Source organism: Engystomops pustulosus, chromosome 4, assembly GCF_040894005.1.
Source record: "Engystomops pustulosus chromosome 4, aEngPut4.maternal, whole genome shotgun sequence".
NCBI classification, from domain to species: Eukaryota; Metazoa; Chordata; class Amphibia; order Anura; family Leptodactylidae; genus Engystomops; species Engystomops pustulosus.
The window spans coordinates 138,060,471-138,084,888 of record NC_092414.1 but is presented as its reverse complement, the minus strand read 5'-3'; the positions used below and the strand labels follow the sequence as shown (position 1 = coordinate 138,084,888).

Here is a 24,418-nt window from a genome sequence, read left to right as displayed (position 1 = left end):
GTCTAATTGATATGTCATTTCCCGCTAGTCTGCAGTTGGATTTGATTACAAAGCTCAAGTAGGGAAGCATTCATCTCAAGAAGGTGAGTTACTCTGTTACTACATCATTTAGTAAATCACAAGGGTGACTATGTGTCTGTGTGCTACAACTTTTGCAGTATTCTAAAAGTTAGTTCCCGAAGGGGAAGAAATTTGTTGGAGGATCGATCAGACAAAGCACGCTCTCACATAGAAAGGAAAAGAAAATCAAATGCTCCACTCTCTCCACTCCAACATAACCAGGAATGGAAGACCCTTGAGGATCCTTCAAACAATAGCAGCCGCCAGACAAGGTCCACACTGCTGGCATCAAACCACTGTCCAAAGCCAGTTGTGGATGCTACGTGTAAAAGGGACATACAACATCGAGCGGATCACCCAGGCAAAGAGAAAAAAGCCTTTTATTGTTATACTTACAGACGAGCTTAAAAATGTGCATATAAATTTAAATATCTTTAAAATGCCAAGACACCAGAAGACCTCAAAACTGCAAGGCCCATAATAAGCCTAAACAGGTGAAACCTGAGGTTGGGCGATACGTCTTGGTGTTTAAAAGATTTTAGAGTTTATATGTGCATTTTTAAGCTTGTCTGTGAGTATATCAATAAAAACCTTTTACCTGGGTAATCTGCACGATTTTGTACATCTCATTTACATGTGGGTCTCATCACTGGCTTTGGACACGGAGGTGGTTTGACACAGGCAGTGTGGACCGCTTGTGGGGGCTGCTATATTTGAGGGATTGTCAAGTGTCTTCCACTCCTGGTTATGGTGGAGTGGTGAGAGTGACTTTTAACTGGACAGAACTGTCCCTTTGAGAAGGAGTGAAGCATTGGACTTTCTTTTCTATCTTTTGCAGTTAGAGAGTCCCATTTATAATGCAAAAGGAATCTGACTTTATATGGACTACTCATAACTACTCTAGAAAACTAATAATCTTAAATAATACTGTGTTTACACTCAACATTGTAACACCAAGAAGGACAAGCTATGAGACTATGCTAGTCAAGGACGTAGCAGTTGTTGTTACGATTTATGATGATGGTATTAATGACAAAAGGGAAGGGGAATACAAAGTGGCAGTCACCAGGGCATGTTTAAAATGTTATTCTTGAAGTAGCATTACAGGAGAGATGCAGCCACACTGAGTCACACTCAAATCTTTGGTCAGAGGTATAATAAAGCTCTACTTGCACAAAATGGAAAAGCATGGAATGGCCCATTGCCTTAGATGCCACTAAATCTCTCCTGTAATGTCATATCATGTTTTCAACACAACGTGGTGAGTGCCGCTCTGTATTCCTCTGTCTTCCTGCATCATGCTGCTATTGCTGAGCACTACTATCTATTGTTTCTACCTCCCAACTACACGCTTCCACCCAAAGTGGGGTCAACTCCCCCCTCTCAAGACAGTGTCGGTCTGTTGTCTTCTTCTTGTTGCTCCAATCTGTGGCATAAAAGCCAGATCAAGATCAGGATCAAGCCAAGTATCTGTCAGTGTCTACACACATCAGCAGGTGTTTGTGTCTTCTACAGATGTTCCTTTGACATCATACCACTTATTTAAAATGCTATTGTAGTGTACAGCAAGTCAACAATAAAGTCTGAAATTTATCCTCTTATGAGATGAGTCCCATTGTTTTCATGGATGCATTGAAAGCCAAAAATTGGTGTAGAGAGCATTTTGGCCACACTATAAAGAGGTCATTACAACTCCTTCAATACTTCTTGGTTATTGTGCGGGGAGGTATAATGTACAGCAGTTTTATTTCATGTATCCTAACAGCTTGGCATTACATAGATTTGGTTTTGGAACCAGTTGCACAGCCTTTTCTCCAAAGTGTCCTGGGATCCAATTTTCAATGCATCAGCTCTAGGCCACATATTGCTCCTTCTATTGTGAAGAAACTGCATGACCTAATTGTGCTTCTATGGCCTACAGTCTCTTTGGACTTGTCTTCCATCAAAAGTCTCTGGAATATCACTGGTCAGCCATTGCAAAGGATGTTGCCAGCAATGGATCTTGATGATTATTGTACCCAAATACATTTAATTTGACAGAACATTCTTCAGTGAACCTCACATAATCTCATAAATAACATGCCAAGACATGTAAGTGCATGTATTAGTGTGTTCCCCCCTCATATTCAAATAAATCAGAGATTAATGCAAGTGATAGGGCATCAGTATCTAAAAATACCCTTATCATTAGTTCCCAGCATATGGTACTATACATACACTATAAATTCATCAATGCATGAATGTTTGCACTGCAATACAAATATACAGTTTACCATAAATTCAAGGAACAGATAAAAAAATTAAGATTTACAAGCAGCAACCTAGATAGAACATGTTTGCTACGAGAATTCCATAACCTCTCCTATTTCATATGTACATATGTACTTAGCAGTGCCATAAATCTGTTATTCATTTTCTCTACGCAGATCATTCCAAAGGCTTTGGAGGGCGTTATGGGGTTCAGTCTGACCGTGTGGACAAGGTGACTGCAAAAGTATTTACAGTTAGGGTGGACAAGGTTTATGATTACTTAATGATTAATTAATTACTTAACGGGAACAGCTGGGGGGTAAGACATTATTAGTCATTAAGCAGTAAGAAGTATAGAAAAATTGAGATAAGTTCATGTCATGTAGCTGATATACAGCATTAAGTTCTGCACATAGCACAATTTGTCACAAGTAGGTTCACCTATTAAAAATATATATACAGGCAGTTCCCTACTTAAGGACACTCAACAGACGACCCCTAGTTACAGATGGACCCCTTGTGACCTCTGGTAAAGCTTTCTGGATGCTTTACTTTAGTCCCGGCTGCAATCATCAGCTGTAAGGTCTCTGTAATAAAGTTTAATTGATAATCCTTGTTCCCATGTCACAACAAATATTGGAAAATAAAATTGTCACTGGAACAAAAAAAAATCTGGAGCTACAATTATAAAATATACCAATTCCGACTTACATACAAATTCAACTTAAGAACAACTTGAGAACTTACTGCCTGTAAAAGCATAGTTTAAAATTAAAAGATTAAAAAGTGTTAAAAGTTAAACTGGCATTACCTGGAAAAAAGTGAATACATTTACATTGGTATTATGTGGAACAGTAATTGATCAATTGTAGATCATTACACTAGAATTATGTGGAACAATAATTAAAAAGTGTAGAAGGTTACACTGGAATAGCAAGTGTTTGATAAATATCAAGAGATTATAAATAAAGTGTCTTGGGTTTCTCAGGGGGTCTACTGAGATAGCCCTCAAATAATCACGTGGGAGTTAATAAAGAAAAAATACAACTCGTGATTTGAAAATGTGTTAGTGCTTGTTTATTTACAGCTATTTACAACAGTTTGTGTGTTCTAGTTTTTTCAAGTTCAAGTCCTCGGCATCAGTGATCGATCTAGAAAATAAGATGGATCAAGAGGGGTATGAGAGACGGCTCGGAGCGGCCTATAGGTTATAATATATGATGATAGGATGGGCTCACCTCCGGGGCTGCGTACATCTCAATAGCTTCCGAGTATGGGCTCCGTGAGGCTCCTTAGGATATAGTGTTGTAGCATAGGGTTACCCCAGAGTCAGTGGTCAGGTGAAAAACTGGTCACAGTGGGGTGGATCGATGATCCAAAAGGAGTGCACAGAGAACGAAAGGTGGAGGGTGAGAAGATAAGCGTTGTGTCCGTATGGGTTAGGGTTTTAAATGACACTGTAGTCACAAAAAAAGTCCCTATTACACCCTAGTTTAGGACGCAAATCTAGTATACCCTGATAGCCTAGCCTCGGGACTATGGTCCTATTTTACCATAGGCCCGACTGGAACCTGACCCTGCAATAACTGGCCCTATTATAGACCTAATTGGCAGGTGGAGTCAGGTTCTGGTCTTAATATTAACACAAAGGTGCCGAAAATAGGTTTTTGGCTCCTATGTTGTGGGATGCAAGTCCTGAGGGGAGTATGGAAACCCGAATCCCGACAAGGCTTGTTTCGCCCTATGGGGCTCGTCAGGGGATCATTGGGTTCATCCAGCAGGTTGTCCTATTAACAGATGGGGAGTCTGCTTTAGTTATAGACCTAAATTGCATATGCAGTGTAAATGGTTTGCATAAAGAGAAACTTTGTCCTACCTTGTCCCTTGTGGGGGCAACTTCACAGGTAAGGCGGCGTAGCCAGGCAAGATGGGCTTAGGGAGTCTAGTGTCGGCTCCTGGTCTAAGTCCTTGGGTCCAGTGGGATCTCCTGGAATGAATCTGGGTGCCGAGGTTTTAAATGAGCGCGCCGTAATGAGGAGGAGTGCCATGCCCCGTCCCCAACAACGACGTCCATGGGCGCCAGCCAATCAGTAGGTTTGATCAGGAGGCTGCCTCCATGGGCGGCGCGGGCGCACGCGCCGGGTACACGGCGGCTAAGGGATATCGCCGTGAAGTCGCGCCAAAAATTGGGCGCGACTAACGCATGCGCACGAGCGGCACATTGCCGATGTCAGTGCGCATGCGCCCGGCGCGTGCGCACCGCCGCCCGGTTGCCCACCAGGGAGTGGGTGGAGATCCACTCAGTGGGCAGAGATGGGCGGCAGCGGGGAGGAGTCAAGGCTAAGGTGAGTATAGGCAGGTAAGAACGGGCGCATAGGGGGAGGCGGGGTAGAGTGAGACACCGCCGCATGTTGATTGTAGCCCAACATGGGATAAATAGCACATGTTGGGTACAGATAGATGTGGTAGGGATTTTTGGCATATTTGTCTCAGTGGTCAAGGGGTGGCATGTGGGTGATCAGTGGGTGTCTGTAAGGGGAATGGAACTAAAATGAAGAGATCATGAACTGAGTATATGGGAGGAGGAGTGGAGGAGGGGTAGTAAGGAATTATATTGCTAGGTCATATTATAGAAAACAAGCAAAGCTCAATTGTTCATTGAGACCTAATGGGGATTCAGTCTTTAGTCTGAAAATCCATCTCGTTTCCTTTTGTCTAAGGTAACGATCCCAGTCGCCCCCTCTATCTGGTGGTTTCACCAGGTCAATGCCGATGAAGGATAGGCCTGTTGGGTTACCATTGTGCTCCTCATGTATGTGTCTGGACAGTGGTTTGTCTCTGTCGTGTCTGATATCGCCTAGGTGTTCGCCTACCCTGCGTCGGAATTCGCGGAAGGTTTTCCCTACGTATTGTTTCCCGCATATGCAGGTGGCTAGATAAATGACACCTAGGGATTTGCAATTAATAAAGTGGTTGATGTCATATGAGAGTCCTGTCATGTTACTCGTAAATCTCTTGCAGGTTTTCACTACTTTACAGGCGACACAGCCACTGCAACGGTAACAGCCTTTGCTGGTTTGGGTGAGCCACGTCTGATCAGGTTTGGGTCTCACGTAGTGGCTGTGGACTACCCTGTCCCTGATGTTGCGTCCCCTCCTAAAAGTAATGGAGGGGTGTTCTGTAGTTACCGGGGATAGGTCCGGGTCCATTCTTAGTATATGCCAATGTTTATTCAGAATTTGGCGTATGGTATCGGTCCCCCCATCGTAGGTGCCAATAAGTCTTATGGTCTGTGCTGTTGTGGGTCTTGGTTGACTGGTGAGAAGACTGGTTCGGTCCAAAGTCTGTGCTTTTTTGTATGCCGATTTAGGTATTGTGTCAGGATAGCCACGTGCTAGAAATCTTGATCGGAGTTCTTTGGCTTCTTTTTGAAATTCACTCAGAGTTGAGCAGTTCCTCCGGGCCCTAAGGTATTGACCAAACGGGATACCTCTTTTAAGGGCGGGGGGGTGGTTGGACTCCCACCTAAGGAGTGAGTTGGTTAATGTTGGTTTCCTGAAGATGGAGGTTTCTAGGTCGCCCTGGTTATTCTTTTGGATCATGACGTTCCAGAAAAGGGATGCGGGATGTCTGGATTTCATACGTGAACCTTAGTCCCAGGGTATTGTCATTAAGATCGTCAACTAGCTGTTTGAACTGGTCAGATGAGCCTTCCCACGTTATAAAGACATCATCAATGTAGCGGGCCCACAGGCTTGCCATGTCCTCCACTCCTCCTCCCATATACTCAGTTCATGATCTCTTCATTTTAGTTCCATTCCCCTTACAGACACCCACTGATCACCCACATGCCACCCCTTGACCACTGAGACAAATATGCCAAAAATCCCTACCACATCTATCTGTACCCAACATGTGCTATTTATCCCATGTTGGGCTACAATCAACATGCGGAGGTGTCTCACTCTACCCCGCCTCCCCCTATGCGCCCGTTCTTACCTGCCTATACTCACCTTAGCCTTGACTCCTCCCCGCTGCCGCCCATCTCTGCCCACTGAGTGGATCTCCACCCACTCCCTGGTGGGCAACCGGGCGGCGGTGCGCACGCGCCGGGCGCATGCGCACTGACATCGGCAATGTGCCGCTCGTGCGCATGCGTTAGTCGCGCCCAATTTTTGGCGCGACTTCACGGCGATATCCCTTAGCCGCCGTGTACCCGGCGCGTGCGCCCGCGCCGCCCCATGGAGGCAGCCTCCTGATCAAACCTACTGATTGGCTGGCGCCCATGGACGTCGTTGTTGGGGGCGGGGCATGGCACTCCTCCTCATTACGGCGCGCTCATTTAAAACCTCGGCACCCAGATTCATTCCAGGAGATCCCACTGGACCCAAGGACTTAGACCAGGAGCCGACACTAGACTCCCTAAGCCCATCTTGCCTGGCTACGCCGCCTTACCTGTGAAGTTGCCCCCACAAAGGACAAGGTAGGACAAAGTTTCTCTTTATGCAAACCATTTACACTGCATATGCAATTTAGGTCTATAACTAAAGCAGACTCCCCATCTGTTAATAGGACAACCTGCTGGATGAACCCAATGATCCCCTGACGAGCCCCATAGGGCGAAACAAGCCTTGTCGGGATTCGGGTTTCCATACTCCCCTCAGGACTTGCATCCCACAACATAGGAGCCAAAAACCTATTTTCGGCACCTTTGTGTTAATATTAAGACCAGAACCTGACTCCACCTGCCAATTAGGTCTATAACAGGGCCAGTTATTGCAGGGTCAGGTTCCAGTCGGGCCTATGGTAAAATAGGACCATAGTCCCGAGGCTAGGCTATCAGGGTATACTAGATTTGCGTCCTAAACTAGGGTGTAATAGGGACTTTTTTTGTGACTACAGTGTCATTTAAAACCCTAACCCATACGGACACAACGCTTATCTTCTCACCCTCCACCTTTCGTTCTCTGTGCACTCCTTTTGGATCATCGATCCACCCCACTGTGACCAGTTTTTCACCTGACCACTGACTCTGGGGTAACCCTATGCTACAACACTATATCCTAAGGAGCCTCACGGAGCCCATACTCGGAAGCTATTGAGATGTACGCAGCCCCGGAGGTGAGCCCATCCTATCATCATATATTATAACCTATAGGCCGCTCCGAGCCGTCTCTCATACCCCTCTTGATCCATCTTATTTTCTAGATCGATCACTGATGCCGAGGACTTGAACTTGAAAAAACTAGAACACACAAACTGTTGTAAATAGCTGTAAATAAACAAGCACTAACACATTTTCAAATCACGAGTTGTATTTTTTCTTTAAATATCAAGAGATGCAAGAATTATGGGGTATTTTTGTGTTTATTTCTGATGCTGTGTATTTTTTGCAGTCTGCTGTAGGATTTGACTACAAGGAGCAGTTGCAGAAGCATTCATCCCAACAAGGTTAGTATAGAAATGGAAAAAGCAATAAGTGTTGGAAACTGTTCTATGCATTTGAAAGTGGTGTGTAAAAAGCAATGCACAAGCCAGAGGAAAAAAAAATCACTATTTAATGAGCCCACTGTGATTCCTCTGCCCCTTTATCCTGGGGTTCCCAAACGCATGGCTCAGGCTGCTGCCAGCCAGTGACTCCTGGTGTAAGGTGTGTGCGCGACAAGTACAGAAAAGTGGGCTATCATGTTATGGAGCAGGAGGAGCAAAGTATATTTCCCCTGCCAATCAGTGCCCCTAGTTTTTAAAGGTAATTTCCTCCAATGGAGTTGTCAAAGTATTACATAATAGTAAAGGTGTAGAATTTTGCTGGTTTCTGGATCTCTGTTTTTGCCCCCAGCTCTGTTTTACATTTAAATACCAAAGACCAACTCCTATCACAATATGAAAACCCACTAAGAATTGGAGTATACATCAGTTTATAAAAATACTTCATCTTAATTTTGTCTTAAAAACAAAACATTTCTAACAAATGCAATAACACTAATATATAGTGGATATTTCCAATGGAACCTTATTACACCTCAAAATCTAAATCTCTATAAATATTCATGTGTAAGTCATGAAAAGCCCTTGAGACAAACAACACAGTGGAGTGGCTTTTTATACAAGTAGGGAGGGGGATAGGGCATCATACGACAGGAAGCACTACAGCCTGGATTCTGTCCTTGTAGCAGCAAAGTCCACATCCCTGTAGGGGCTAAATAGTTAAAACGTATGGGAACACTTGGATAAGGCCCTTTGTAAGTGGCCCATAAATATCCCAGTGATGTGACACAGTAGTTCTCCAACTCTCTCGCTGGATCTTGGCGAGGTAAGAGACTTACTGGGGGACCGGGGCAGCGGAGAGGGGCACGGGTGCGTCTGCAACCCGGACGATGGGTCGCAGGAGCACCCGTGACACACCTTGAAAAATATATACTGTCCACATATACCTCACTAGATCTATGCATACAGATAATGACCTGGACTCCTATATTACAATTTAGTATTTTTGTAAAAAGTTGTTCCATTAACCCCTGCCGTGACAGCTGGTCCTCCTTTCTGTAATTTTCATAGAGAATAGTGTAAACATAATATTATAATTTTTATAGTAAAACTGTCTTTTTTTTAAAAAAAAAAAGATAGTTAAATCAAAGTTTACTTTTCTGCATGCAGAGCTGTGTCATACTGCCCCATGGGAGTGGCCAATGAGAAGCAGCCCCCTCCCACCCTCTTCCCCCGCTGCTTCCCCCTCAGGACGTTATACATGTCTGCCCCACTCCTCACCTGGCCACTCCCATGGGACTATGGACACAGCTCTGCATACAGAAAGGTAAACTTTCATCTAACATCTTTTTTTTTTTCTAGTTTTACTAGAAAAAATATTTGTCAATATGTACACTATTCTCTATGGGTACATGACAGGTTCCCTTTAACTTTGTTAACAGATTTCATAGCTATCTATAGAGAGGAGATGGATGAATAAATAAGTTGACAAAAACAGACAGAAATTGCTAGAGTTAAATACAATGAGACCTCTTTTCCAAAACTGAAATGAAAAGTGTTTTTTTATAAGAAAAAGTCGGTCAAAGGAAACCAGATCTGGATAAGGAGTTGGACTTACTGAAGTCACTTTATATCACACAAATCATTTATTGTCCAGAAATAATGTTTCTCCTTATATACACTTCTAGACTATTGCTTTGTCTAAAGTCTATAGAATGGAAAGCCTTCAAAGCAGCCATATTTTTTAAGTGTCTACAGTTTAATTTATATGAAAAATTAATATTTGTTTGTCACTGATTGTTATTGTTCTTTTTGTCTCAGATCACTCTATAGGATTCGGTGGCAAATTCGGTGTACAGAAAGACAGACAAGATAAATCAGCTCATACTTGGAGTCATAAAGAAAATGTAGAGCTTCATGAATCTCAGAAAGGTATAGTAACCCACACATCCAACCTTTCTCTTCCTTTTTGTTTTTTCTATGTGTCATTCGCATGTTACAAACCAAGGCCAAGGGAGCCCACATACTATTTGGAACATTCCAATTCCAATCAAACAAAAAAGTGTGTAAGAACTTGTGCTAGCCTTGTATGTAAATGGTCTCATTTATACAGCCGTGGTTTCCGTGGCCCAGTGAGCCAACTGCTGACCGCAAACTCTGGAAGGAAAAGGACCTGCTCTATAATTTGTGGCGTAGCTAATTGGCTCATACAAAGGGCCATGGAAACCATAGCCATGTGTATATGCTCACTGAAATTGATGGAGTCATGTTCTAGCTGTGCATGGAGCCTTTACACACAACACTCTCCATGTTCCTTTTTACTTGTGGTGCTGTCCGTGACTGCTGGCCTCTGTTTGTATACAGAGGCTGGCGGGACATCACAACCATAGCCACCTGCCTATTACAGTCTGAAACTAATGCTGTAGCAGGGTTTGGTTTCTGTATCATGACTGGCCTCTATATATCAGAGGTGATGAGCGGAGTTGCAGCTGAACAGGAGTGTGGAGAGAGGTCAGTATACGATGTATTATTTTTATAGCCCTCCACCCCCAGTCATATACAGTATAACACTTTTTTTATTCACCGACAACCCCTTTACTTATATACATCTAAATTAATTATATTATATACAGTGCCTGTTCCCCCCCCCCTAATTATTAACATAAAATATTGTTATCCCTTTATAGAATCTAAGTAATGGATGATCATGTTAAAAAAGTCACAACTGCCCATTTCTACAAACATTTTTATCTGTATCCATGTCACCTTTAGGCTGGGGAGAAGTGGAACAGTACATATTCTGCACTATGCCCATTAATGTAGTGATATAATTTATATCACTTATATAATTTTTTATTCCCTGGAGACGAAGTAGTAGCACATTATAAAGTAATAGTATAGTTCTCAAATACAGTACATTATTTATGTATATTTCTGAATCCATAAATTATCTCTAACTTTGGCAGATTACGCAAAAGGGTTTGGAGGTCGTTTTGGTGTGCAGACTGACCGTGTGGACAAGGTAAGAAAACAATTAAAATACATACCCATTGGACAAATTTATTAATTAGTTTCATTTTCAATAAAGTAAGTGGTTATGTGATTTAAGTTGCACAAAAATTAAGTTGGAAAGTAATACTAGACCACCCGAAATCTCACAAGATTTACATTACAGTAAAATTACAAAATAAATCTAGTGCAGCATAAGATGAGTATGTTAATACATAATTACAGAATGAAAATCTAGGGATGGTAGTAATAATACCATGATGTTTGTGACACTTTTCTTCACAGTCTGCCTCGGGCTTTGGGGAGATTGAATCACCCAGTTCTGCATATGAGAAGACTCAGCCTCTGGAAGCCAGTGAGTGTTACACACATGTACAAATCATTATCAGAGACAACCTTTAATAAAAGAAATATCTAAAAATATAATATTGATTATGGTCCTTTCATTTATGTTGGAGTGGGGAACGTATGATCACTCATGACTTAAATGAATATAAGTTACTACAGATACCAATTACTGTATGATTTAGCATGATTTTCTTAGAGCATTTCACTATATGTTCACTATATGGCAAATGGTGGGAGAACTATGTTATTCTCAAATATGTTCTTGGGTATTTTCAGGAAGTACAGGCAGTCCCCGGATTACAGGGGATAGGTTCTGTATGTTTGCTCTTAAGTTGAATTTGTATTGTTGAATTTGTCTGAACTGTATATTTTATAATTGTAACCCCAGCCAGAATTTTTTTTGGTCTCTGGATTTAAAAAATGTTGGGTTGTCATGAGAACTAAGGTTAACAATAAATCTTAATTGCAGTCACCTGTGATAACTGTTATAGCTGTTTATTGTAGCCTAGGGCTAAAGTACAGTATATTACCAATTACCAGAAGTCCGTTTGTAACTAGGAGTCGTATGTAAGTCGGGTGTTCTAAAGTAGGGGACCACCTGTATACCAAAATGTAGTGTATAGTATTGGCACTAACTATAATGTCTGCTTTTCACTCAATTCTACTTGATGGCACTAAATAATTGTGGGTTTTCAGTTCAAGTAAAATTTTTATTTGCACAAAGACCATAATACAATACAATACAATACAATAGTAGAAGTATTGTATAGTACAATAGTACAATAAAATATTGAAAAATACATTTAGGAAATTTAAAGGGTTTGCCCAGGAATAGAACATTTTCATATATAGCTGGGGAATTATGGGTGTAAGTCTGCACTTCTGTTCAGCTGTGGTGCAACCCATCACTGCTGATTTCTGTTTACTTCCAGAGGCAGGCCATGACGTCACTACCATAGCCACATGCCCTCAACAGCTTGAAACTCCTACAGAAGCAAGCGCTACCACCAGCCTCTGAAAGAGAAAGAGGAATATAGGCTCCTTATTATTTTAATTGCTTTCACTAGCCATATATTTTATATTTTTAGTTTATTCCTGGTCAACCCTCTTTAAAAATCAATGTGATAGTATAATACAATTCATTTTCATATGAATTCAGGATGAGGAATATTCAACCTGTTTAAATCAAAACTGTGTTAAGGGCCATTGGGGTGGATTAAGACTGCCATGGACCCTGGGCTGTATGAGTATTATAGCCCCTTCAAGTCTGGAATCACTTCCTACATATGGCACTAGAATAAAACTTCTTGGGGAATAGAGGTTGCATCCCTTCTGCCTTCTTTCAATCTGATGTGTCAGAACCTTTAGAAGACTTTCAAAGGTCCTGAAATGCTTCTTGTGTACATATGTATTGAGAGCAGGATCAGATGTACAAGGATTTCATGGTTGAAAGCCCTTCTCAGTATAACATTGGTTGGTGGTTTGGGTGGCCATGACCCCCCTAGAAGGATACTGTTTTTTTCTATCTAAGACACTATTTTATGTAATTAATTAGAGTGCCGGAAATATAAGAGCGTTGTGCGTGGAAATGACACTCACACTGTGCTAAATGGAGTAGCAGGTTGTATGCCCAAAAGGACTCTGATTCTCAAAATGAATGGGGGTCCTAGTGGTTGGATCCATCCATCAGATTATTTTCCCCATATCCAGTAGATAAGACTTGGCACCACCCCTATAAATCTCTATGATTGTAGAGGTCAATATCTATCTGGCATCACTGACTCCACCAATGCCTGCTTTTCGCTTATGTCCATGACAAAGATAATAATTTTGATTGGATTTATCTCTTAATTGTTAAATAACATTCTTCCAGTGACAAGTGGGGCTCAGAATCTAAGATCTCGTTTTGAAAATATGGCTAAGGTAGCAGAGGAGGAAAACCGTCAGAAAGCAGAAGAAGAGAAAGCTAGGAGACAAAAGAAAGATAAACTGGAACGGGAGACGCAAGAGAAAGGGGAGGTAAGACAAAGAAATTACAATTCTCATTGCTACTATCCAAACACAGTGGGCCAGATTTAGTGTACTACGTGCGGTTTGCGTCACTAATGTGAAGGTGGGGGCAACACATTCATTAAGACCGGATAAATGCATAAAGTGCATGAACTGTGTGCTCCAGATTGTTCAAGGGGCGTGCGTCACATTTCTGTCAACATAAATGTGGCATCCGTAGCGAATATGCACTGGAACACCCCTTTCTGTACACATGGTGTGTCTCTGTGTGTATAGTTTGCACATGTATTTATGTGCACTTTTCAAATTTGGGCCAGTCGTCTTAGCTCACCATATGCATTTTATTTACTTTATAAGCTATAGAAATACATTTCTTCAATTGATGGTATTTTGTACATCCATGACCACACTCCTGGCATTAACATAGCTATGCATTGCTAGTTGCTCCCATTCTAGCTGCTGATAAAATTTTATTTTACAGCGTTATGAAGCATTTTATGAACTAGATAAGCTCAATAAAACAAGGTTAGTGTACAATTAACATGCAAATGGGATAAAGAAACTCCTCTGTATATGACTTTTGAGAAACAGGGATCATGCATTATCTTACACATGCAGGATATTGGCAATTAGCTAAATAAGACATAGAAGATAATTTAGTATGTCATTAAGGTGAACTTACAGAATTGTAATTTTTTTTTTTTTATATAATTGTATTTTTATTATCATTTTCAAAACAATATAACAAATAATTTGCACGTATTTCACATTGAGATTTTCCAATAATAGTACAAACGAGAAAACAAGTGTTGTCCCCAAAGATATTGACAGCTCAAATTTCCCATTTACATACTGGGGTACAAAGTTTGACAGTGCAATGTTTTCCTGATAGTAAACCAAATACCAAGGAACGCTTGAACTTCATGCTCAGTTGGTCTAGAAGGGTTGGGGAGGGGGGGGGGAAACCAACAGAAGACATTCAGACGAACTCACCATGACAGCAATTAACACTCGGGTAGAAACGATAGGGGTGACCACCTCACTCTCCTCCTCCTGCCCGCTCTTCTATCCAGTAGCGATCCCAACGTTCCCAGGTTTTGTCGAATCAGAATTGTAATTTTAACAATTACTAGTAGAACATGCAAAGCTTACTCTTTTTGCAGAATCAACAAAGCTCATACATTGATCAGTTTCAGAAACAGCAAGTTCCAGTGCCAGCGCCCCCTATTCCAATTCCTCGTATTTCTGTAACTCCAGAAACTCCAGAAAATGAAGTAAGTATCTTCCTAGAGACTGAAACAAAAGATTACCACCCAAACTTTGATCCATTTCACTGTTTTTAATTAGATACTGCAGGATGCTGAATATGAGGCTCCTCCATTTCTTCCACCAAGACCCCCTGGAAAGATGATGAATACTGATTCCACTCCAGAGGAAACATATAATGAGGATGAGACTTATGAAGACATTCCTGCTCCCACCCATGATTCGGAAGATGAGTATGAGGCCATTCCAGATCCACCTCCAAGGCTAGAAGAAGAAGAAACTGATGAGTATGAAAACATGGACCCACAAGTTGAAGAGCAAGATTCTTTATATGAAGAAATTCCAAAAGAGAGCATAAAGGGTGAGAATGAAAATAACTTTAAGATTAAATTCCATTTTCCAGGAATTCAGGAAAATCCAGTGGGACCAGGGGCAGAAGTGCCAATAATAATAAAAAGTATAATTACCCTGCTATGGCTCCTGTTTAAAGCATCATGGGGCATATTTACTTACCCTGTCCGTAGGAGATCCCAAAAATGCATTGTCCGACGACAATGCACTGTGCCGCGATTCAATAACATTGTGCACCGATTTCCTGAATGTTCTGCTATGGTTTAAAGACATTTCCAAAGTTTACCTAGTGACAGGACATGGATAAAGGGAAGGGCTGTGGCAAACAGGAATTCTATACAATTACATAAGCAACAATGAAATTTAGCAGTAGGAAGATACCTATGTCTCCCTGCTATGACCAGTTCCTGAGGTAGCCTATTCTCAACCCATAGAGGACTCATCTCAAGACTAAACACAGTTAGTTGTTCAATGTTTCTCATCACTTTCTTCTATTTTGTATCTTTTTCAACCACAGGCCATCCTTTTGACAAACTGATTTTATATAAATTAGGTGTCAGAACTCTCTAAGGCTTGCTGCAATGTTCTGATTTTTGACGAGTGCTGTTTGCCTTGATTGAGAGCTGCCTTCCAGAGTTTTTTTTCCTGGGAAAGCTGGGTGCTGTCATTTTAGAGTGCAGTTGTGTATCATCTGTGATTTATGTGATGGATGGCCCATCCAGTCAGCTGCTGAGGACGACATCCAGAAACTCCTTCATATATCTGCCCAGTTCCATTATACCTCTCTCCTGACACTTTTGTCTCATATCTGCTTGCTATTGCTTCTGTGTATCTGACCTCTGCTTCGTTATTTGACCATTCTATTGCTATCTGATTCTATGCTTTGCCGCAATCTTGGATTTGGAATGGTTCTGTCTGACCTCACTTGTTCACTTGATACTATGAAATACAGTGAAGGGGGGGGTTTAAAGGCAGGGAATTTTCCAGAAGTTTTATTTCACTCATGTTTTGATATATTACATAGAACTACACAATGGGGCAGATTTACTTACCCGGTCCAGTCACGATCACGCGGCGCGTTGTCCGACGTTGATTCGGAGCTTGCCGGGATTCACTAAGGTCGTGCGTCCAATGTCCATTAGGTGTCGCTGCTGCGCTGAAGCCCGCCGGAATTCACCTCCTCCGTCTCGGTGTATGTGAGTGCTATTTTTGAAACACAACTTTTTTTTTTTTATTCCGCGGTTTTTCTGAATCCATCGGGTTTCCGATGGCCACGCCCCCCATTTCTGTTGCGTGAAAGCTGGCAATTCGGCACAAATCTGAAAAATTAGGGAAACCCGGTGGAAAAAAAACGAATCGGACCCTTAGTAAATGTGCCCCATTGCCACACATTTATCAAAAATAGTGCAAACTTCATTATGTACCGATTGCCTGTAGAGTGTGCAGAGTGAACTAGATGAAATGTGGCACACATTCTTCATGAATCTGGCGCCCCCGCACTGCTTCAGCAGAATGCACCATTTTGTTTTCTGGTCCACTTTGTACATGCTGCAGAATTGTGGCGCATGTTAGAAAGAAATGGCGCACAGTCCAACTAATCACTAACACACCCTTTTTCTCTGTCTTGTCGGACATAGTGCAGCCATGACATGAAACTGGTGCAGACACTTTATAAACATATGGTCAAGCAGTATTTGCATTCTTTTCAGTGCAAAGTCAGACTGAAAACTGGTGCAAACACTTTAATAAATGTGAGCCAATGACTTGTAGATTGATGTAACATCTTAATATATATCATTTTCAGAACACGGTGGACAAACAGGAGCCTCAGGGATCACTGCTACAGCCATTTATGATTATGAAGGAGGTAAGTTTTTTATTGACACATTGGTAAGACATATTACTAATATTTTTTATTGATTGGTTCTTTTTTTTTTTAATTTGTTTTTATTGGTAGTAAGAGTACAAATAAGGAACAGGAATGCAGTCCTTGTAACATTGCAGACAAGTATAAACCATAATTAATGACAAAATTTACAGTTGAGTAACCTTTGGTATACTTCTTCATGTATACGCTCCGGCCCCCTTCGCGCTCTCACCATTTTTATGGAATTAAGAAGGAGAACTATTAAGGAGTCCTTAGGCTAAATAAAGTGCCCAAATGGGGCTCCCTAAAGAAACAAAGTAGAGAGCAAAAGGAAGTAACAAGATGAGGGGAGTGAGGGAAAGGGATAAGGCAAGAGGGTAGACAAGAGGGTGGGGGAGTCCAGGACGGGTGGCACAGGGACAATTGAAGCAAACTGGGGAGGAAACCACTTCAGGTCCTTACATAAATTGTCTGTACTCAGCAGATTGTTGGAAGAGGATCCATGGTTGCCAGGTTTTGCCGAATTTCGCATAAGTGCCATGCAAGGAAGACGTGAGGTCTTCCATACGCATTATATCACTATTGATTGGTTCTTATATGGATCTGTTACACATGGTGTACACAAGTCCATATTAACTTTTGTAAAGACAAAGATTAAAGCTAGAATTCAGGTCATTCCTCTAACAAAGTGACTTCTGGTTTACACTATAAAACCCTTAATGTCACAAGCTGTGTTAATTGTCATTAGAAAAACATTGTAACATGAATTCCATCAACATAATTGGCACAATTATGGTAATAGACTCTCAGCTCCACCTGTGTGATGTAGGATGCATTTTTCATCTCTTTATAAAACATATTTCCTGTTCCACAGTCCTTTGTACCTTTTTATACTAAGTAGTGTGAAAAGACTTACTATTTTACAGGCACCTGATTCTCAGCATAACAGAATGCAAAGAAATAAAAGCATCAATTACTCTGAATGACATTCATTTTTCGTAGTATCTCATTGACCTTGTTTGCCAGGTTTTATGTCACTGGTGACTTTTACAAATATATCTGTTTAAACAAGCAGCAGCATATCAGCCAGATGGTCAGAAGGTTTAGTGAGATCACAGGATTATATTTCTGCCATGCAAACAAGGTCACAGAGGATCATTTAATAAGCTGAAACTAGGTAAATATAAATTGCACAACTAGCATTACTATACATTATGATCTTTTACATTTTAGATGCTGCTCTAATTACATAACATTGCATCCAGTTAAATGCCATACATGTCCAATACACAGATCTACAAATTAAATTTTAAGGATCAACGTAAAAAAGTAGTTTAACAAATGGAATTTACAACAGAGGTTATTCATTAATAGTTTCACCTGAAAGGGAATGTGTCAGCATGATACTTCCCCCAAGAGGTACCCATATACTGTCAAGTAGGCCTCCTTAAATGCCTTTCTTTTTATGCTTGGTAACTAACCACATTCTGATATTGATGAGCTTTCCTAAGGATATATAAGAATATTTTAGTGGAAAATCCCTCACATGTCCTCAACAAAAGCAGATACAGGCAGTCCCCGGGTTACGTACAAGATAGGGTCCGGAGGTTTGTTCTTAAGTTGAATTTGTATGTAAGTCGAAACTGTATATTTTATAATTGTAGATCCAGACAAAAAAAAATTTGGCCCCAGTGACAATTGGAGTTTAAGCATGTTTAGCTGTAATGGGACCAAGGATTATCAATAAAGTTTCATTACAGACACCTTACAGATGATTATTGATATCTGGGACTATAGTAAAGCATCCAGAGATCTTCACCAGAGGTCAGAGGGGTCTGTCTGTAACTATGGGTTGTCTGTAAGTCGGGTGTCCTTAAGTAGGGGACCGCCTGTATAGAGAAATAATAATATATAGTATTACATTTAGTAATGTAGGATTACCCAACTAGAGCTCAGGAGGTTTTTTACAGAGCCATAATACATGACCACATATATGACCCCAAACATGACATACATGAAATTGCATAATGAATATCCATTGGCTTGTTTTCCACAGGTGGTGATGATGAGATCTCATTTGAACCTCAGGATCTTATCACAGATATTGAGATGATTGATGAAGGCTGGTGGAGCGGATTCTGCAGAGGGCGCCGTGGTCTTTTCCCTTCGAATTATGTGGAGCTTCTGCATTAATACATTCCAAAATGTACAATTCTTGGACACTGTATAGAGCTTTGCAAGACATGAAATGATGATACATATACCACTTAAAACCTCTTACATGCCTTTTTAACAAAGAAGCAACTTCTCATTTTTTATTATCATAGGCAATATTCATCGATGTTAGCTTCAATTATCTAAATAAAGTTTTAAACTATGACCTATACAGTCGTATAATATATTGTCTGGAATGTAATTCCTTTTCTTTGTAACTCTATCTAAACATACTTTCATGTTACAGGTTGTAGTTTACTTTCAATCTTCCCCATATCGTGTAGCTTTGTCCATATTATTCAATGTTATGGGATAATGGGAAAGATCAGACCTCTAGTGCAGAGTTGCCAAGAAGTTAAAATGCTTAATTTGATTCTTTAGGACCACAGGTTATGATAGTTTTAGCAGTCCCCTAGAAGTTAATCGGATGGTAGTCATGAATGTTCATCAATCACCACCATTCTTTTTACATGTAACACTCAGGGACCTTATTTCGTATATTAGGGACAGGGAATAAATATCATTTATGGGTCAACCTCTTTAAGAATATAGTCAATTCCCAGTAATTGATCACAAAGTGATACAATTGTTTAGTACCTAGCAAAGTACCTAATCTTGACTATACAGCACCTGTCATATTGTGTTCCATGACAATATTCTGTGTGGATCTAGGGCCTTTAGATGTTTTTTAATATATATACGTATTTACTGATCGGTCATTTTAATGACTAATACCTTTACTGCAGCTATTCAGACTAGATAAGTATGATGAGTTCATGAAACAGTGTCTTACAATTTTTCATGGAAATTATTGTGTAATATCAGGGTTTATGAGCAAGTAAATGGGAGGTTTGTGTATGTGCGTGACAGCACACGTTTAAAAAAAATACAATATTTTTGACACTTTTACGTTTCACAATTCTATTTGTTTTAAGGCAAATGGGCTTATTTTGTATCGCTAGTATTAGCATTGTTAAACAGATGTCCTTTTTCTTATCAAGGTGTGGCTCTAGGGAGAGCACCATGTGTACTCTAATCCATGAAATATATTGGAGTTTTCCAATATCTGACTCACCACCACCAAAAGACAACTCCCAGGGTAAATGACCACCCTTGCAAATCTATACTATAAAGAGGGCTAGAAATCAAACACAACATACCAATAGCACTGTATAGAAAACTCCAACACAATAGCAACTACAATCTCAAGACCTAGTCTGCTATAAATACACAATGGCTGCCTTCTCTGGATGCCTCTTTGCTGTCTTTGGAATTTTACTCATTATCATGGGGATCACAGATGGTAAGTTATTCTTTTTTTTCTTGACAAGTGTACAGAGTTCATCTATAATGTTTGCTAAGAGTTACTTGTAAGGCTGCTTTTATACTGAACGCTTTCACAATTTTGCAGTATTTAGAAATTAAATGAGCTAAAGCCAAGTTTGAATTGATAGAGTTACACCTCTTATATGTAACTTCTCATCACTGGAGCTTACAAAATTGGTGCATAATGCTAACCAGAATATAGAATTCTAAATGAAGCCTGAAATGGAACCAGGTTTTGCCAACAACGAAAGTGTAAACCACTTTCTAACCTATATGAGAACAACCACATAAATATAGAAATTGTCATAATAAAAACTCTATGCAAAAGCTGTTATATGCTATAAATAATAGATTATTATTTTTTATTCAAGCTGCTTCTGTCCGCATTTCATGCCCCCCTGGTTGGTTCTTCTACAAATCACATTGCTATGCCGTCAGCAAGAATCCAGCAAAATGGGCTGACGCAGAGGTATTTTTTATAATGAAACTCAGTCACAAACTGCTATATTTTTATACCCCTTAATGTGCACTCTATTTGTTATGACTTTTATATACTTTCATATACTTTTGTGCAGAGCGTGAAGCCACAATGTATGCAAATGTGTGACATACACCATAGCTCTTTATCCCGCCATCAGGATGTTTTCTGTGATGAGCACTGGGCCAGTCTGTATATAGGGGCATTGATTTGGGTTTCTTTGGTACTAATGGCTGTACTGGGTCTATATCTTTAGAATTCAAGCATGATTTGTGGTCTACATTCACTTGGCGGTGTGCTGCATTCATGAGAAAGGATAAGGGTTAAACATCACATGAGCAATTAATTTGTCAAAAAATTTAATACAGAATCCGGATAGGATTTTATGGATTGAAGCTGAGAGCACAGGCCACATCCTATATTGTTCAGTTGCTCTGAAGCAGAGTATGGCCTAATTTATCAAAAGTAATATTAAAGAAAATCACAGTTCAGGTTCATATTATCAAACAGCAAAGAAATAATACATTTTCTGTTTCCCAGTTTGAATAAATGAGATTTGCAATGGTGAATACTGGAGGGTTGAGCTGTTAGTGGTGTGTAGCAATATGTGTCACCAATCTTTCTGTTCAACATCTAAACTAGTTCTCCGCAGGATTGTGGACATTTGGCCATACAACCACTGACACATACCACTGGCACCTAAACTTACTCAAGACTTGCAAAATTCATTATGAAAAATTTAAAGGAATAATTTTTAATTATATTTATGAAAAGTTCTGTTTTATTCTATCAGCTTCAATATTACTAGTCTGTACCTTCTACTGGATAAACACAACACTTAAGAAATCTCCTCTTTTTTTATTAGTATGATTGTGTAAGTTATGGACATGAAGCGCATTTAGCCTCAATCATGGATGATGCTGAGGCAGCAATAATTGCAAGCCATGTGTCTGCTAACCAGGACTCAGAAGGAGTGTGGATAGGGCTGCATGACCCTGACAAGGTTAGTAACATCTATTACTTTAATTTATCTGCACACGCAGAACAAAGAATATGTGTCTTTTTCTAGGCTGAGCAGTATGTTACTTGTAAAGCCCCTTATACACTAGCATCACACTCTCAGTGGGTGCTGGCTGGAATGTCCAGCCAAACGCTAACAAGCGGAAGTGAACTGACATATAGGGGCTCATTTTCAAAGGGCTCCGTGGCCGAACTGTTGTCGGGTTTCCCAAATTTTTAAGTTTTGCACCGAATTCCGCTTTTGGTGCACGCGATCGGATTTTGCGCATCAGACAACGGATTCAGAAAAACCGCAGAATTTTAAAAACGAAAAGTGTCGCAAGATCACCACTTACATCCCCCGAGAAGAAGAAGGTGAACTCCGGCGGACCTCGGCACACCAGTGACACCTGGTGGATATTGGGCGCACGACCTTAGTGAATCCCAGCAGAACACGAATCCTCGTTGGACAACGCGCCGCTGGATCGCGACTGGACCGGGTAAGTACATGAACCCCATTGAGTTCAGTTCCAAATGCTCAGTGTCCAGGCAGTTCAGCCAGCACACACACTCACTGATGAGTAAGGGGCCTAAGAGCAGTATTTAGGCTTCAGAGCTGTTCTTCTCACAGTATTCTTCTTATGATATCTTTGCTTACTTACTGTAGGAATAAACAGAAGGCAAAATCTATTTCAAATGAGAATATGGTCCAGGGGAATAAAAGCACATCTATAAAATGGATTTGCTATAATTGAAAAGAAACCCCATACAAAGTTACTATTCAACTGTCCATGGTTTCATTTGCAGAATGGCCGATGGAAATGGACAGATGGATCCACCTACAATTATCGTGCCTGGAAAAACGGTGCTCCAGACAACACCAAAGGGAAAGAATATTGTGTGGTGCTTGCCAGTGCCTCAAGTGAGTAAATATATTATGTAACATATTTCATTTCAAGGGTGTCACCTTATAAGGTCTGTAGTAATGATTATCTAGAGATTGTATGGATATGTACTCTTGATTTTATGGACACTTTGATCTTGTAAAGCATAGATTTCACAATCTCCTCTTTACATCCTTTGAAAAGTTTAATTACATTAATTCTAGCATAGTTAGATTTTTTTCTCAGGTCCCTGCCTTTCTTATGCAATTGGTGCTGTTAGTTTTCGCTCTCTACTATCCGGTGGTTGCTTTGGGGCAGGGACTGTCCTCCTGACACTAGAGAACCTGGTTAACATATCGGAGAGAATATCTTAAGACTGTTTTTTTAATGTGAATGTCACCCTTTGGGTTTGATGGGGTGAAAATCCACAGAAACCGGTGTAAATTGAGATATGTACATGCCTAACACTAAAATTTGTGGATTTACTCACATTACCAGTTGCAAAAACTTGAAACTGAATGTTAGTCCATGCAGTTGTTCTATTATGTCCCAATCACTTACTTCCCTCTTCTCTTTTTAGAATATAAGAAATGGAATGATGTTGGATGCTGTGGACTCAAGAACTATGTCTGTAAAGCCAAGCCTTAACATCAGATTACATTGTTTGCTTAGCTCCATGTTATTGTCGTACAAACTTGGTTATGATTACTTTTACTGTATGTGAAATGAACAACTCACACCATATTTCAGTCTCCAAATTCTCTTTTCGATCACCTGTGATGCTAATTAGTGGACACACTGCACTTTAACATGTCCCTTTGCTTGCATTTTTTTCAGGAGTACCATTATTATTGTCCAAGCCTGTTTCATGAGTTTTATTGTTTTTTTTTTAATTCTCTTGAAAAATAGTTGAAAAGCAATGTCTGTTTTTCATTTGTTCACTTTCATATAAATTTAATTTATTTTTACTTTTGTCACATTCAAGTTATTTTTGTGACCATTACGTGTTTTTCTTTCATTAAAGGAGGGTTACCAACCATTTTTTTTTCAGTAGTTTCCCTAGTACTCTGGTCCATGTCTCGTGTTGGTTTCTTCCTCCAGGCACATTAACTTTATACTATGCAGTGGGACAGGTGTTCACCTGGATCTTGGGCATAGGCTGGCTACGACTAAGTGCAATATGTGCCTGAAATGCATCAGGAATTACAATTATTTGGATAAAACATGTTTAAAATAAATTAATAAAGAATAAAAAGTTTTAAACCACAGTGGCAGGGGGCTTTGTGTTAATATGGCCACTAGAGATGAGCGAGCACTAAAATGCTCGGGTACTCGTTATTCGAGACGAACTTTTCCCGATGCTCGAGTGCTCGTCTCGAATAACGAGCCCCATTGAAGTCAATGGGAGACTCGAGCATTTTTCAAGGGGACCAAGGCTCTGCACAGGGAAGCTTGGCCAAACACCTGGGAACCTCAGAAAAGGATGGAAACACCACGGAAATGGACAGGAAACAGCAGGGGCAGCATGCATGGATGCCTCTGAGGCTGCTTAATCGCACCATTATGCCAAAATTATGGGCAACAGCATGGCCATGACAGAGTGACAGAATGAAGCTAGATAGCATCTAAAACATCCAATAATTGACCCTGACACTATAGGGGACGGCATGCAGAGGCAGCGGCAGGCTAGAGAGTGGCATGGCGACATACCCTAAATGGACCCAGGCTTCAAACCAATGGGTGGCAGAGAGGAACCAAAGGAGGTGAGCAAGAAGCGCTCAAATAATATCGGTACATGATAAAAGTTTGCCAGTATATTTTGTGGATTACACAGCAGGGTGGCGACAAAGTTAACATGGAAGCCATGAA

At 40.5% G+C, this 24,418-nt stretch overlaps 2 protein-coding genes across 4 annotated transcripts in view; both read left to right on the top strand.

The window, feature by feature from the left end:
- Window positions 1–19,032, top strand: part of LOC140127225 (hematopoietic lineage cell-specific protein-like) — a 32,818-nt gene extending 13,786 nt beyond the window's left edge. For 2 of the 3 annotated variants that reach the window (XM_072147647.1, XM_072147646.1), the window contains exons 6-16: window positions 29–83; window positions 2,487–2,542; window positions 7,707–7,761; window positions 9,619–9,729; window positions 10,764–10,819; window positions 11,092–11,161; window positions 13,028–13,173; window positions 14,328–14,438; window positions 14,512–14,791; window positions 16,586–16,648; window positions 18,705–19,032. In XM_072147647.1, the coding sequence (XP_072003748.1) occupies window positions 29–83; window positions 2,487–2,542; window positions 7,707–7,761; window positions 9,619–9,729; window positions 10,764–10,819; window positions 11,092–11,161; window positions 13,028–13,173; window positions 14,328–14,438; window positions 14,512–14,791; window positions 16,586–16,648; window positions 18,705–18,841 (1,140 nt within the window). In that variant the 3' untranslated portion in view covers window positions 18,842–19,032. The remainder of the gene's footprint in view (window positions 1–28; window positions 84–2,486; window positions 2,543–7,706; window positions 7,762–9,618; window positions 9,730–10,763; window positions 10,820–11,091; window positions 11,162–13,027; window positions 13,174–14,327; window positions 14,439–14,511; window positions 14,792–16,585; window positions 16,649–18,704) is intronic. The other variant, XM_072147648.1, reaches the window with a different exon arrangement.
- A 117-nt stretch (window positions 19,033–19,149) lies between these two features.
- On the top strand, window positions 19,150–23,769 carry LOC140127226 (regenerating islet-derived protein 4-like). Its single transcript, XM_072147649.1, has 5 exons — window positions 19,150–20,165; window positions 20,560–20,657; window positions 21,532–21,669; window positions 22,473–22,587; window positions 23,130–23,769. Exons 1-5 carry the CDS (start codon window positions 20,096–20,098, stop codon window positions 23,195–23,197), a joined length of 489 nt encoding a protein of 162 aa, XP_072003750.1. The 5' UTR covers window positions 19,150–20,095; the 3' UTR covers window positions 23,198–23,769.
- Window positions 23,770–24,418: the final 649 nt, after the last annotated feature.

Coding starts and splice junctions, on each gene's coding strand:
- LOC140127226 (XM_072147649.1), top strand. CDS start 20,096: ATGGCTGCCTTCTCTGGATGCCTCTTTGCTGTCTTTGGAATTTTACTC. Junction 20,166..20,559: donor TATCATGGGGATCACAGATG/GTAAGTTATTCT, acceptor TTTTTATTCAAG/CTGCTTCTGTCCGCATTTCA. Junction 20,658..21,531: donor CAAAATGGGCTGACGCAGAG/GTATTTTTTATA, acceptor TTTTTTTATTAG/TATGATTGTGTAAGTTATGG.